The sequence below is a fragment of the Scyliorhinus canicula genome, chromosome 20, assembly GCF_902713615.1.
Source record: "Scyliorhinus canicula chromosome 20, sScyCan1.1, whole genome shotgun sequence".
NCBI classification, from domain to species: Eukaryota; Metazoa; Chordata; class Chondrichthyes; order Carcharhiniformes; family Scyliorhinidae; genus Scyliorhinus; species Scyliorhinus canicula.
Genome location: NC_052165.1, coordinates 67608796 through 67624945, shown reverse-complemented (window position 1 = coordinate 67624945; position 16150 = coordinate 67608796). Strand labels below are relative to the sequence as shown.

The window sequence follows — 16150 nt, the reverse complement described above, 5'->3', positions numbered from 1 at the left end:
CACCTCCCTACCTTCCGGGGGCATCATGATCACATTTAACAGCCTTCTTACATTGGCCACCAACTGCCTACCCTTCACAAACCCCGTCTGGTCCTCCCCAATAACGTCTGGAACACAATCCTCAATCCTGGAGGACAAAATTTTGGCCAGCAGTTTGGCGTCCACATTCAACAGGGATATCGGCCCGTATGATCCACACAGCTCTGGGTTCTTATCCCACTTCAGAATCAGCGAAATTGTGGCCTGTGACATTGTCGGGGGCAGCACCCCTCTTTCCCTTGCCTCATTGAACATCCTCATCAACACTGGCCCCAATATCCTAGAGAACGTTTTATAAAACTCCACTGGGTACCCACCCGGCCCCGGAGCTTTACCCGCCTGCATGGCCTTCAGACCCTCCACTATCTCGATCAGGGCCCCCAGCCCTTCTACCAGTTCCCCGTCCACCTTTGGGAAATTCAGCCCCCCCAAGAAGTGCCTCATCCCCTCCGGCCCCGTAGCGGGTTCCGATCTATACAGCCTACTGTAGAAACCCCTAAATGCCTTATTCACCCCTGCTAAATCTCCAACCAGATTCCCATTTCCATCATTTACTTTCCCAACTCCCTGGCTGCCTCCCTCTTTCTAAGCTGTTGTGCAAGCATTCTGCTGGCCTTCTCTCCATGCTCATAGATCGCCCCACCCCCCTCGCCTTTCTCAGCTGCTCCACCGCCCTCCCTGTGGTTAACAAGCCGAACTCCGCCTGTAGCCTCCACCGTTCCCTTAAAAGCCCTGCCTCTGGGGTCTCCGCATACCCCCTATCGATCTGTAGTATCTCCTTAACCAGTCGGTCCGTCTCTGCCCTGTCTACCTGCTCCCTGGGGGCCCGTAACAAAATCAGCTCCCCTCTAACTTCCTCCCCTCCCTTCAGTGCTTCCCAGGCCACACTGCTGAAATTTCCCCCATGTTATTGACCTGCAGGTAGTTCTGAATACATTTCCTCAGCCGCTCGCACATCCTGTCGTCAGCCAAAAGTCCCACATCCAACCTCCAGTGCGGGAGCCGGTTACTGTCTTTACTAACCTGCATGTCAACCCAGTGCGGAGCATGGTCTCAGATTGTGATCGGCAAGAATCCTGTGTCCACCACCCCTGCCAGTAAGGCCCTGCTCAAAATGAAGAAATCGATCCGGGAGTACACTTTATGCACGTGTGAGTAGAAGGAGAACTCATTCACCCTCGGCTGCCCAAATCTCCATGGATCCATGCTCCCCCCCATCAGCTCCATTAACCCTTTTAGTTCCTTTACCATTGCTGACACCCTGCCCATTTGTGAGCTTGACCGGTCCAAGCCAGGGTCAATAACTGTGCTGAGGTCCCGTCCCATGACCAACCTGTGCGAGTCCAGGTCCGGTATCTTCCCCAGCATCCTCTTTATAAACTCCACATAATCCCAATTTGGCGCATACACATTTACTAATACCACCTGCACCCCCTCCAGTTTCCCACCGACCTCCCTCATCCAAAACTATTCTACCTGCATCAAACGCCACCCACTTATTGATCAGGATCACGACCCCTCTAGTCTTTGAACCTAGTCCTGAGTGAAAGACCTGACTGACCCAGTCTTTCCTCAATCTAATCTGGTCAGTTACTCTGAGGTGCGTCTCCTGCACGTCCCCCCCCCCTTCGCCGATCAGCCATCTCCTCTTTTGGGCCCACCTCCAGCCCATGCTCTGCGCCTCCACCGGCCCGCCCCCAGGCAGCCTCCGCCCCCAACCTCCTCTGTGTCCCTTGGCCCAAGTCCCTCCCTCGTCAGCAGAACATTTTCCCCCCTCCCCCCAGTAATAACATTCTATAACCCAACCCCTTTGATAAACCGAACATATGCACCCCCCCCCCCCCCCCCCCCCCCACCCACTGCGCTTCCGTGAGCTAGCCCGCCCAGCTAGCTTGGTGGCCCCCATTCCTGGTGCCGGATGGTCTCCCACCTATTGATCACTCCCCGCCCTCTCCCTCCCGCTCATACAAACATACTCCAACATCAAACAATCCCCACACAATTGCCCGACAGAGAAAAAAAACAAAATCTAAACAAGCACACCTCCATACCCCAACAGTGCAAATGAAAACTTTAACTTACTCAGCTCTTCCACTGGTCCCAAATCAATACAGAAGGCATTACAAACAACTTCCACAAAACGAAAAATGAGAAACATTTTTTAACGAACAGAGAAACAAAAAGAAACAAAAACATGAACGCTGCAGCCAAGTTCAAATGTTCTCAGTCCAACACCCACCCTTTCCTTTTTACGAAGTCCAGCATGTCCTCAGGCAACTCGAAATAAAAGTGCTGTTTCTCGTTCGTGATCCAGAGACGGGCCGGTACAACAGTCCGAACTTCACCTTTTTCGTTAAAATGATCGACCTACTCTGGTTGAAGCCTGCTCTTCTCCTGGCCACCTCCACACTCAGGTCTTGGTAAACCCACCGGATACTATTGTCCCATTTACAGCTCCGTGTCAGCTTGGTCCCCTGTAGAATGCGCTCCTTATCCAAGTACCTGTGGAATCTCACCACCATTGCCCTCAGGGGGGGGTCTCCCATTCGCGGATTCCTCGCGAGTGTTCTGTGAGCCCTGTCCACCTCCAAGGGTCGAGAGAATGCCCCACCCCCCAGCTGCTTCTCAAACATATCTGCAATGTATGCCCCATCATCTGCTCCTTCGGACCCCTCTGGTAGCACAACGATTCTTAAGTTCTGCCGGCGGGACCTATTCTCTAGGTCCTCCACCTTCTCCAGGAGCTTCTTCTGCTGGTCTCTCAGCATCCCCAGCTCCAACTCCACCACAGTTTGATGTTCCTCCTTCTCGGCCAGCGCCTTCTCCACCTTCTGGATCGCCCAATCTTGGACGTCCAATCTATTCTCCAGCCGCTCAATCGACTCTTTTATCGGGTCCGAGCAGTCCCGTTTATGCTTAGCAAAGCCTTCCTGAACAACTTGCATCAGCTGCTCCGTTGACCGCTGGGTCGACAAACCAGAGGTCTGGTCCTCCGCCATGCTGTCTCCCATTGCAGCTTCAGCCCAAGCCTTCTCTGTCTTTCTATTTCTGCCTTTACAAGTACTTCTAATCCTTCTCTCCATGCACTGATGTGGGAATTCAGTACACAATTGCCTCTGTCTTCAGTTTTACAGTTCAAGTCCGGTAGAAGATCAGGGGAAAAGGTCCAAAAGTCCGACCCGAGCGGGAGCCACCAAATGTGCAACTTACTCCTTCATAGCCACCACCGGAAGTGATCGCCATCCAGTGTATTTGATTGTAATTATGTTCTAAAGTTTAATTACAAGGCAATTTGTTTTAACCACCTTTTCAGACAGTTCATTTCAAATCATCATGACTTATAAGGTTGACTTACCCTGGTAATATGGGGGGGCAATATCTGTGACAACTACCACCAACACATAGACATTACTATCTTCAAGATTAGTAGCAGCTTCAAAGTTCAAGTTTCCAATAACCTACCAGAACAGAATGGAGGGTATTAGTTGTAATGGAGACTTCAGCACACAGAAATATCATAGAATAGAATCATAGAATCACAGTATGCCTACAGTGCATCAGGAGGCTATGCAGCCCACTGAGTCTGCAGCAACCCTCTGAAAGAGCACCCTACCCACGCCCACTCCATCCTCATAACCCTGTCTAACCTGTACACTCCTGGATACTCAGCAACACTTTTATCACAGCCAATTCACCTAACCCGCAAATCTTTGGACTGTGGGAGGAAACCGGAGCCCCCGGAGGAAACCCCCGCAGACACGGAGATAAAGTGCAAACTCCACACAGACAGTCACCCAAGCCGGGAATCGAACCTGGGTTGCTGCTGCTGTGAGACAACCGTGCTAGCCACTGTGCCTTAGATGAGCAACGAAAAGAAAGCATCTCGGCATTTGTGTATGAAGATTGAATAGTAGTCAACATGCAACAAGATGATAGTGTACCTCACAAAGTCCCCTTACCTTCCCATCTCTCCTATTAAATTTATTAATGGAGACCAAAAATTGTGGTTAAAGCTTTTTCACTCCTCTTGTTTTTTTCTCTCTCTCTCTCTGTCAAGGTATAGTTGCACAGATGCCTAGAGCTCCAGGGCTGCCTTGCTGAGATAGCCCATGATATGTGAGGGACACTACAAAGGGAGGTGGGGTTATAATTGACAAGTTCAATCAGATCTTCACCTTATGTTCCAGCTGATTTTCACACTACTTTGTCCCACAACTTCCTCCCGCAACTGCCCCCCCCTCCCCCCCCCCCCCCCTTGCAATCCTCACACCACATGCCTTCCCAAGTCAGCGAACACTGATGCTAAATATAGCGTCCCTCCTTCATACCATAGAAAATCTCAAGGAGTGCTGGGGACCATGATGCAGTTCCATACACGGCAAGTGATTTTGTCAGTGCACCACCGGGCAAGCTTTGCCTGGTTGTCATAGGAATTCAGCTGAGATTTTTTATAAATGGAGGTTCAGTTTTTTTCCTATAAAGTCCTTACAAGTTGATAGACTGGCTGATTTGGCACGATTTATCCATATGTAGGCTGAATAGCGAGACTCTCATACCACAATAGTACTATTATTCTCCCCATTCAGAGCAAATCTTCCATTCGTCCTGAGGCCAGGCTGGAGTGAAGTGGTGAACTGGCTGTTTGCAAGATCCACATCATTATCTCGACAGGATATGGTAACAACCGTTGTACCCGCTTCAGTTTTTTCTGGTACCTGAATGCTGAGCGAAGGACAAAATGAACGGTTGTGCATTTTCAGAACTCGCAATTGGGAGTTCCTTCTGAATTCCCTTCCTTTATAGCTATGTTATTAATTTTGAAGAATAGTTTTTGAACAGTACAGGCTACATTAAAAACAAGGTGTGGCCAGACACAGGGAGACCAGGCAGGTATCTCACAAAAATGGAGCATGTTAATCAGTGGCAGCGCAAGAGGACTTGTAGGAATGGCAGGAATGGCACCGGAGTACAAGGCCCATCAGCTTTCCCACAGCATGTTACATATTCCCGTTCACAGATGAGGGTTAACTCTGTACACAGTGGAATGGAAATCCTGGGAAAGTACTGATTGAAGCAAGGTTTCACCGCCAGAAGTGAAGTTTGAAATTTCACTACTGCCCATTTTTGCTTCCACGTTTGGATTAACAGAGCTTTCATTTATAGCATATATATGAGTGTGCCTACAGTGACTACAGCAAACTTTATGGTGCCGCAGCAGTGATCTTGGAAAGATTTGATCCCCTGGCTAGCTCCCTCGAAGGGCAGTCAATAATGTGATCACATGGTGCCATTCTGTGTCCCTTTCAGTCTTTGATATTCCAATGGCACGTTTAGCTGATAGTGGGGTACAAAGAGCAAAGAAAAGTACAGCACAGGAATAGGCCTTGTGCCAACCATGCTGCCCGTCTAAGCTAAAATCTTCTACACTTCCGGGATCCGTATCCCTCTATTCCCATCCTATTCATGTATTTGTCAACATGACCCTTAAACGTCACTATCGTCCCTGCTTCCACCACCTCCTCCGGCAGCAAGTTCCAGGCACCCGCTACCCTCTGTGTAATAAACTTGCCTCGTACATCTCCTCTAAACCTTGCCCCTCACACCTTAAACCTATGCCCCCTAGTAACTGACCCCTCTACCCTGAGAAAACGTCTGACTGTCCACGCTGTCTATGCCCCTCATAATTTTATAGACCTCTCTCAGGTCGCCCCTCAACCTCCTTTGTTCCAGTGAGAACAAACCGAGTTTATTCAACCTCTCCTCACAGCTAATGCCCTCCATACCCGGCAACATCCTGGTAAATCTCTTCTGCACCCTCTCTAAATCCTCCACATCCTTCTGGTAGTGTGATGACCAGAATTGAACACTATACTCCAAGTGTGGCCTAACTAAGGTTCTATACAGCTGCAATATGACTTGCCAATTTTTATACTTGCCAGTGTTGCCCCTTTCAGTGACCTGTGGACCTGTACACCTAGATCTCTCTGACTGTCAATACACTTGAGGGTTCTCCCATTCACTGTATATTCCATACCTGTATTAGACCTTCCAAAATGCATTACCTCACATTTGTCCGGATTAAACTCCATCTGCCATCTCTCCGCCAAAGTGTCCAAACAATCTAAATCCTGCTGTATCCTCTGACAGTCTTCATCGCTATCTGCAATTCCACCAACCTGTGCGGCATCTGCAAACTTACTAATCAGACCAGTTACATTTTCTTCAAATCATTTATATATACTATGAACAGCAAAGGTCCCAGCACTGATCCCTGCGGAACACCACTGGTCACAGCCCTCCAATCAGAAAAGCACCCTTCCATTGCTACTCTCTGCCTTCTATGACCTAGCCAGTTCTGTATCCATCTTGCCAGCTCGTCTCTGATCCCGTGTGACTTCACCTTTTGTACCAGTCCGTCATGAGGGACCTTGTCAAAGGCCTTACTGAAGTCCATATAGACAACATCCACTGCCCTACCTACCTAATCATCTTTGTGACCTTGAAAAACTCGATCAAGTTATTGAGACACGACCTCCCCTTCACAAAACCGTGCTGCCTCTTGCTAATACGTCCACTTGCTTCCAAATGGGAGTCGATCCTGTCTTGAAGAATTCTCTCCAGTAATTTTCCTACCACTGACGTAAGGCTCACCGGCCTGTAGTTCCCTGGATTATCCTTGCTACACTTCTTAAACAAAGGAACAACATTGGCTATTCTCCAGTCCTCCGGGACATCACCTGAAGACAGTGAGGATCCAAAGATTTCTGTCAAGGCCTCAGCAATTTCCTCTCTTGCCTCCTTCAGTGTTCTGGGGTAGATCCCATCAGGCCCTGGGGACTTATCCACTTTAATATTTTTCAAGATGCCCAACAACTCGTCTTTTTGGATCTCAATGTGACCCAGGCTATCTACACACCCTTCTCCAGACACAACATCTACCAATTCCTTCTCTTTGGTAAATACTGATGCAAAGTATTCATTTAGTATCTCACCCATTTCCTCTGGCTCCACACATAGATTCCCTCCCCTGTTACTCAGTGGGCCAACCCTTTCCCTGGCTATCCTCTTGCTTTTTATGTATGTGTAAAAAGCCTTGAGATTTTCCGTAACCCTTTTTGTCAATGAATTTTTGTAACCCCTTTTAGCCCTCCTGACCCCTTGCTTAAGTTCCATCCTACTTTCCTTATATTCCACACAGGCTTCATCTGTTCCCAGCCTTCTAGCCCTGACAAATGCTTCCTTTTTCTTTTTGACGAGGTCTACAATATCTCTCGTTATCCAAGGTTCCCAAAATTTTCCATATTTATCCTTCTTCCTCACAGGAACATGCCGGTCCTGAATTCCTTTCAACTGACATTTGAAAGCCTCTCACATGTCAGATGTTGATTTACCCTCAAACATCTGCCCCCAATCTAGGTTCTTCAGTTCCCGCCTAATATTATAATTAACCTTCCCCCAATTTAGCACATTCACCCCAGGACCACTCTTAACCTTGTCCACCAGCACTTTAAAACTTACTGAATTGTGGCCACTGTTCCCGAAATGCTCCCCTACTGAAACTTCTACCACCTGGCCGGACTCATTCCCCAATACCAGGTCCAGTATAGCCTCTTCCCTCGTTGGACTATCTACATATTGTTTTAAGAAGCCCTCCTGGATGCTCCTTACAAACTCTGCCCCGTCCAAGCTCCTAGCACTAAGTGAGTCCCAGTCAATATTGGGGAAGTTAAAATCTCTCATCCCTGTTGCTTTTACTCCTTTCCAAAATCTGTCTGCCTACCTGTACCTCTATCTCCTGCTGGCTGTTGGGAGGCCTGTAGTAAACCCCCAACATTGTGACTGCACCCTTCTTATTCCTGATCTCTACCCATATAGCCTCACTGCCCTCTGAGGTGTCCTAACTAGTAGCGCAACTACTCCATTCCTTTTACATCCCCCTCTATCCCGCCTGAAACAACTAAATCCTGGAACATTTAGCTGCCAATCCTGTCCTTCCCTCAACTAGGTCTCTGTAATGGCAACAACATCATAGTTCCAGATACTAATCCAAGCTCTGAGTTCATCTGCCTTACCTGTTATTCTTCTTGCATTAAAACATATGCACTTCAGGCCACCAGTACCGCTGTTTTTAGCAACATCTCCCAGTCTGCTCTTCCTCAGAGCCATAGTGGTCTTATTTCCTTGTTCTCCCTCACTTTTGTCACCTTCTGACCTATTGCTCCGGTACCCACCCCCTACCATACTAGTTTAAACCCTCCCGTGCGACACTAGCAAACCTCGCGGCCAGGATATTTTTGCCTCTCCAGTTTAGATGCAACCCGTCCTTCTTATACAGGTCACATCTGACCCGGAAGAGCTCCCAGTGGTCCAGATAACGGAAACCCTCCCTCCTACACCAGCTGTTTAGCCATGTGTTTAGCTGCTCTATCTTCCTATTTCTGGCCTTACTGGCACGTGGCACAGGGAGTAATCCTGAGATTTTAACTTTCTGCCTAGCTCCCTGAACTCCTGCTGCAGGACCTCATCCCCCTTCCTGCCTATGTCGTTAGTACCAATATGTACCACGACCTCTGCCTGTTTGCCCTCCCCCTTGAGGATGCCCACAACCCCTTCTGAGACATCCTGGACACTGGCACCAGGAGGCAACTTACCACCCTCCTTCATGTCCACAGAAGTGCCTATCTGTATCCCTGACTATAGAGTCCCCTATGACTATTGCTCTTCTGCGCTTTGACCCTCCCCGCTAAACATCAGAGCGAGCCGTGGAGCCACTGCTCTGGCTGCTGCTATTTTCCCCTGCTAGGCTATTCACCCCAACAATATCCAAAGCGGTATACCTGTTCGAGAGGGGGACAACCACAGAGGATTCCTGCACTGACTACCTGCCCTTTCTGATGCTCAGCCATCTCTCTGCCTGCATCTTGGATGTGACCACATCTATATAACTGCTATCTATGACGCTTTCCGCCACCTGCATGCTCCTAACTGCATCCAACTGCTGCTCCAACTGAACCATGCGGACTGTGGGGAGCCCCAGTTGGGTGCAATTTCTGCAGATGTAGCTGTCCGGGACGCTGGAAGTCTCCAGAGTCTGCAAGTTAAGTTAAATTAGCAATGCTCCTGGTAACTATCCAATCATGCGTGGGGAATAAAGGGATGGAAAGTCCAGACTCATAAGCTGTAAAAGGGCTACGATCATATCCTAACTTACATGTCTATTTCACCCTTCATCTCTGGGTTTGCTGACCTATGTTGGCTCCTCGACTACTCAGGATTCAGTTTTAACATTCTCATAATTGTTGTAATATAACTTTAAGGAATATCAGCATGATATCGCTAGAAGGGAAATGTGTCATGTGATCCAGTCTTAGTTTCGTTTTTGCTTTGAGCAGAGCACAGACACAGCTCCCAATGTCTCCGGGGTATACAACAGTATAAGATTGCTCTCATGTGCCTCATCTTATTAAATGAACCTGCAATGTGTTTACCCAATCCCTTCTGAGTGATTGGTGCCTTGGGTTTTGTACAGTAAATGAGTCCAAGGATTATATCGTCATAGTAACATGACAATCCTTATTTTCAAATACTTCCGTGATCTCGACCACTTCTGATTTCCATAACTCCCTCCAACCCTAAAACCATCTGACAACTCCCATTTCCTTCAATTCTGCCCTCTGCTGGCTGTGAGAATTGATTGAACATATTCTTTTGTTGCCTAGAAAGAGCTGGTGACAAAAAATGCAACCCAACAGCCACAGGGCAGCCATTGAAAGAGCTATGACTGTCATTTAATATAGATTTGAGGCCTGACTCCAGGTGAGTGCAAAATTCTATAACTGCTTCCCTCCTGAATTATACACCATTCCCATGAAAATGTCTAGGTTGGATTATGTTGGGCAGTATTTATGGTGGCAATGTAAAGATACTGGGTAGAAACTAACGGCCTCCCCAGCGAGGCCTCAACAGGGTGCCATTTAGTACTGATCCAGACAAATGTGGTCCAATTGTAATGGCACCTGGAAAGGTCTCCCAGGCCATTGGAGATGCCCACGTGGTCAGACGCTGGGCAAAGCACTCCCATGGCACCCGCAACCTTGGCACTGTCAGCCTGGCACCCTGGCAATGCCAGCATGCCAGGGTACCTGGGTGGCACTTCCAAGCTGGCAGGGCACTGCTGGGGTGCCAGGTTGGCAGTGCCAAAATGTCTGGGTGCCAGGGTGGCTGTGCCAGGGGACTGGCCCAGGGTGCTGTGCCCTTAAGAGGTGGGGTAAGCGGGAGGGGTGGGGGTGGGGGGGGGGGGGGGGGGGGGGTTGGAAGATCATCTTTAAAAATGGCGGCCCGATCCGTGAGTAGCCCTCCTGCACAGGGAATGACTAAAGTGTCACCTGGAAGGGGCTACAAAAGGCCTATAAAACCCAGCAAGGTGGCATTGAATATCAGAATGTTTCTCAGGGTTGCAGCCATCGGGAAACAGCCCGCTAAACTTGTCCAAATGCAGACCTTTTTTCCCCCCGTTGAATCGCGCCCACTATTTGTTAAGTTATTGAAAAGTTACTGCATCTGCTGTCTCCACTTCCTCAAAACCAGAACAATGTTATGCCAGGTTGCCTATCAATGGAAGCTATTGAGGTTCTAGATAATTGGGGTGTTATTGACAAGCAGTTAGCCATCAGAGATTGGGTGAAACTTCAACGAGGCATTAACTGCACACTGGTCAAACCAAAAAGATAGCATATAAGCTGCTGGTATTATCCATTTTCAAAACCCAACATGACTAAACAAGCTGTCAGCTAATGCATATTTTCTAAGGATACAGAGAGATTTGAAGCATCATTCAGGTATTATGTGGTTTTAGTCTGAATAATTTCAATGGCCTTTACAAACACAGCAGGTGTTCAGCTCCTCAGCACCACAAGCCGCCGTGCAAAGTGGAACAGAACAAGCCTGAGTATGTAATAATCTGCTCAATTTGGACTTTTAACTGACTACAATACTTTTGAAATGTGAAGTGTGTGTATTTTTTCACTTTTCCAGTGTTCCTACAAGGGCGACACGGTAGCACAGTGGTTAGCACTGTTGCTTCACAGCGCCAAAGTCTCAGATTCGATTTTCGGTTTGGGTCACTGACTGTGCGGAGTCTGCAATTCCTCCCCGCGTCTGCGTGGGTTTCCTCTGGGTGCTCCAGTTTCCTCCCACAAGTCCCGAAAGACATGCTTGTTAGGTGAATTGGACATTCTTAATTCTCCCTCAGTGTACCGAAACAGGCGCCGGAATGTGGCGACGAGGGGATTTTCACAGTAACTCCATTGCGGTGTGTATGTAGCCGACTTGTGCCAATAAAGATTATTATTATGCCACACAGGTAGGGAGGTGCTTCAAATCCAGACTGACACCAGTCCTCCTCTGTATCTCGCCCTTCAATACAAGCCTACTCCATTCAGTATATTAGGTCAAAGTCATCAATTTAGCTGGAATTCCATTCCAGTCTTGCCGCACAGCACACATAACAAATCTCCCCCGATAAATGGCCAGTCCTCCATTGTACAATGGAATGTAACGTCACCTAGTTTAATCGTTTTGGTTTTACAGAAACAAAATAGTTGATTAACAAGGCACCTGTGTGTATGCGGGAAACAGAAGGGCTGGTTATCATTGATGTCTTTTATGATGACTATTACTGTCAGCGAAGCCGTATGTCCTCCAGAAGGGCTGTCTTTAGCAACAACTTCAAACTCTTGGGTTGGAACATTCCTGAAGGGTCCATTGTCTCTGTCAATTATAGCCGATACGATCAGCTCACCTGTAACTGCAGTAGAAAACCAGCAGACCGCACTTAGGTTAGGATTTGGCTTTTATAGACTTCTAAATATTTTTGCATTGTAAAAATTAGTAATAGTGACCCCTGCTGGAAACCTTTGGAGCACCAGGTCAAGGCAGGATCAAACACAACTGGGACTCCATTCCCCTCCCTCATTCCAGTGCCAGTTATCACTCAAGCGTGAGCGTGTTGGTTACGGGAGGGCTGCTGTTACATTTGAAAATGCATTCCAGCAAGGAGTCAATCCGCTCAGGAAAACTGGGATGAAAATTAACAAGGAAAGAGACGAGATAACGGAAAACACTTTGCCTTTCGGCTTGGTGAGTATAATGGAGCGAGAAGAATTGTCAAAAGTGCAAAACCGATTCACAAGGATGGTACTAGACCTGAGCGATTACAGCTATCCAAGATTGAACAGGTTGAATACTTCTTTAGAAGAAGCCCTGATAGAGTTCTTCACCCTGTCCAATTCCTTCTTAATTTTAAACGTGAAGAGAATACTTCCACTTGTTGGACCATAAATATAAGATAGTTACTAAAGAATCCAATAATAAAATTAAGAAAGATTTGTTTATTCAGAGTGGTCACAATATTGAACTTGACCAGGAAGTGGTTAAAACAAAGAGTTTAGATACTTTCAAAAGGAATTCAAATGAGTACATGAGGAAAGAAAGGATTAGAAAGATACAAGAAATTCTCGCTTAACAGTGTTCTGCATATTGTTGTATATTCCACGGATCAATTGACAGTGGGCAGAGTTCTCCTATGGATCCGCCAGTGGGTTCAATGGAGGGCGCAGGAGGGAATTCGGTCGCAGTCCAAAAATTGGTTTTACGCCCACGTGAATTTCCCATGGGATCTTCCATCTGGGCATGTTATGGCGGATAGGGAAACCAAAGAATCCATACAGATTCTTTGATGGGATTTAGAAAAGATAAACTGATTTAGGCATGAATATGTCGCCTATGATTAAGGAAGACATGCATACAAATTTTGTATTTGAATACTTGTATGCATTGCACACAAAAAAAATACCAGGCTAAATTAATCGCTAAAGGTTGACTTTTATTTCACATACCCGAGTTAATGGTGATGTATCGGTTTGCAGAGCTCATAGCATAAATCAAGCTGCTTGATGCGCCATCGTCATCAGAATCGTAGGCCGTAACCTTTCCAATGACTGAACTTGGGGGCTTTTCTTCCGCTATTTCAAATGTTGTTTTATTTCTGGAACAGATAACAAGGGCTATAACAGCAGCTGGCACGCAGAGTGCCAATTTAGTATCACAGAATTGTTACGGTGCAGAAGGAGGCCATTCAGCCCAGTGTGTCAGCACTGGCTCCTGATTTAGTGCCACTCACCTGCCTTGTCCCTGAACCCCTGCACATTGTTTCAATTCAAATAATCCTCCCGAATGCCTCAATTGAATCTGCCTCCAACACACTTTTTCAAGCAGTGTATACCAGACTCAAACCACTCGCTGTATGAAAAAGGTTTTCTCACATCACATTTGTTTATTTTCCAAATCACTTTAAACTTGTGCCCCCTTGTTCTTGATTCTTTTATAAACTGGAATGGTTTTATCCTAACCACTTTGTCCAAAATAGTAATAGTAGCAGCAATACCAGTGAATCTAATTGCCTGAACTTGTAACCAAAAGGTAATCATGAAACCATACATTTTCTGAAGTAATTTTTCATAATCAAAGGAGAAGTTGTAAATGAGGTACGATGCAGTGGTGATGATACTGCAGGACAAATAATTCAGAGCACATGAACATAAATCCCATTAAGGAGGCTGAAGAATTTTATTTCAGCATAATTTTAGAAATTTGGAAATCAAAAGCGGACATTAATAAAAGTGACCGTGAAGCTCTCGGATTGTTGGAAAAAGCCAAGTGATTGATCAGCATCTGTTCGAGATGGAAACGCCTTGTCCTTCCCAATTTCACACCAATATGGTTTACTCTTAACTGCCCTCTGAAGTGATCTAGTAAGCCATCCAGTTGCAGCAAAACCTGTCACCAGCAGTTCAGGAAAAAGAGCATCACCACTCCCAGGGTAATTAGGGATGAGCAACAAATGCCAGACTTCCCAGCAATGCCAATGTCCCAAGAATGATTTTTTTTTAACTGAAAGAAATCTGAACTACAAATAACTATTAATGGAAATATGCAGCTCACCAATTTAAAGGGAAAGAAAGTTTAATGTTCTAAAGTTTCTCTCTTCTCAGAACTTATTGGTTAGGACTAGTTAGCATCCCCTTTTCATCATCACTAATTGACCTGTGACCATAAGACCTGGGAACAGAAGTAGGCCATTCAGCCCATCGAGTTTGCTCTACCATTCAATGATGTGATAATTCTCAACTCTTATTTCCTGCTTTATCCCCACAACCCTTGATTCCCTTACTGATTAAAGATCTATCTCAGCCTTGAACATATTTGATGACCCAGCCACTACAGCTCTCTACGGTAAAGAATTCCATTGATTCACTACCTCTAGGAGGAAATCCCTCCTCATCTGTCTTAAATAGGCGACCCCATCACTCTGAGATTATGCCCTCTGGTCCTAGACTCCCACAGGGGGAAACAACCTCTCAGCATCTGCCCTGCCAAGCCCCCCGTGAATCCTATATGTCTCAATAAAGGTCACCTCTCATTCTTCTGAATTCCAATGAGTACAGGCCCAACTTACTCAACCTCTCCTCATAAGAAAAATCCCTCCCTACCCAGGATCAACCTAATGAACCTTCTCTGGACTGCCTCCTGTGCATATCCACCATCTTCTTGTTTTATTATGGAATAGGGTCGTAGCTGTTAACCTTTTTATTTTCATTGCCCTCTTTCTACAAATTGACAACAGGTCTTCAGTGAATCTTGGCATTCACTTGAGATCGAAGGGAAAAAAGAATATTTCTATACTTACTGCTTAAAGACAGGCTGGTTGTCATTCACGTTAATTAAGTTAACCACCACAATCCCAGAGACGCTATTGCCTGTTGCATCCTTCACTGTCACTAACACATTGAAGCTGTGACAGAATATATAAATCAGTAATGCATATAGTCAATGGCGAATGAATTAACAATGAGATCATTTTGAAAGGGAAAGGAAAATAAGTGTACCTGTGAAAATCTTTCTCATAATCAAATGTTTTTGCTGCAAGAATTGCTCCAGTTTTCCCATTGGAATTCATAGTAACCATGGAAGAGTTCACTGAAAACTGAAATAAAGCCAAGGCACTTAGTTACCTTCTGGAATGAGCCAGTGTGTCCTCTTTTCTAAAAATGTAAAGAGATGATGTTTGAAATCTCTCTTACTCTTATTTTCACTCCTTCTTGCACACATTCACACTTAGTATTATGTAGGGGGCTCTGGCCTAGCAATACCACTGAAGCAGCCCTCATGGGACCAAGTAGGAGCCACTGACTGGGTTCCAGAAGCTGAAGTATCCCAAATGTTTCATGAAACTGGGCATTGAAAAAGCCTGAAGAATGTGACGAGCTGTACAAAACGCTTTAGAAAATATTCCAAGAGATTAATCAAGGACCAGCCAAACCACAAGTCTCTGAAGGTGCACAATACCACTTCCGTTCAATGTGCATAATTTAGAATCATAGAATTCCTACAGTGCAGAAGGAGACCATTCGGCCCATCAAATCTGCACTGACCCTCCGAAGAAACAACCCACAGCATCCCCATAATCCCATCTAACCTTTCATTTTTAGACACTAAGGGGCAATTTAGCGTGGCCAATCCACCTAACCTGCACACCTTTGGACTGTGGGGGGAAAGTGGAGCACCCTGGAGGAAACCTGCAAACACGGAGAAAACTCGCAAACTCCACACAGTCACCCAAGGTCACAAATGAACCCGGGTCCCTGGCGCTGTGAGGCGGCAATGTTAACCACTGTGCTGACGTCCTTTTCTGAACTTCTTTGTATTTATTGTATGACAATTATCACTTTCTTATAGCCATTGCTATATGTCAATGTCGTTGATTGTTCCAATACTTCAGTTACTGGATTTACACATGACAAGATAGCATTTTAAATTTGAAAATAGACAAGAAAAAATGAATTTGCAACATATATCCATCTTTCATTCCAGAAAAATAGAAGGGTAATACTTTAAAAATGTTCACTTGTTATTGAATATATTTTGCATTTCATCCTTCTTTTCAGTCACAAAAACTTAATGGTAATATTATCTCAAATAATCCTTTAAAATAAAAATAGGAAGTTGCTTTGTTGACAATTGGTTCCTACAGAACATTTTCACAAAGTACCCA

The 16150-nt window shown here is 46.0% G+C and overlaps 1 protein-coding gene across 1 annotated transcript in view; it reads right to left on the bottom strand.

The window, feature by feature from the left end:
- Positions 1–16150, bottom strand: part of LOC119954759 (cadherin-related family member 3-like) — a 103772-nt gene that overhangs the window by 37650 nt on the left and 49972 nt on the right. Inside the window, exons 5-10 of the mRNA XM_038780302.1 lie at positions 14985–15082; positions 14786–14890; positions 12936–13084; positions 11656–11845; positions 4596–4761; positions 3395–3497 (exon numbers count right to left, since the gene is read on the bottom strand). Coding sequence (XP_038636230.1) covers positions 3395–3497; positions 4596–4761; positions 11656–11845; positions 12936–13084; positions 14786–14890; positions 14985–15082 — 811 coding nt within the window. The remainder of the gene's footprint in view (positions 1–3394; positions 3498–4595; positions 4762–11655; positions 11846–12935; positions 13085–14785; positions 14891–14984; positions 15083–16150) is intronic.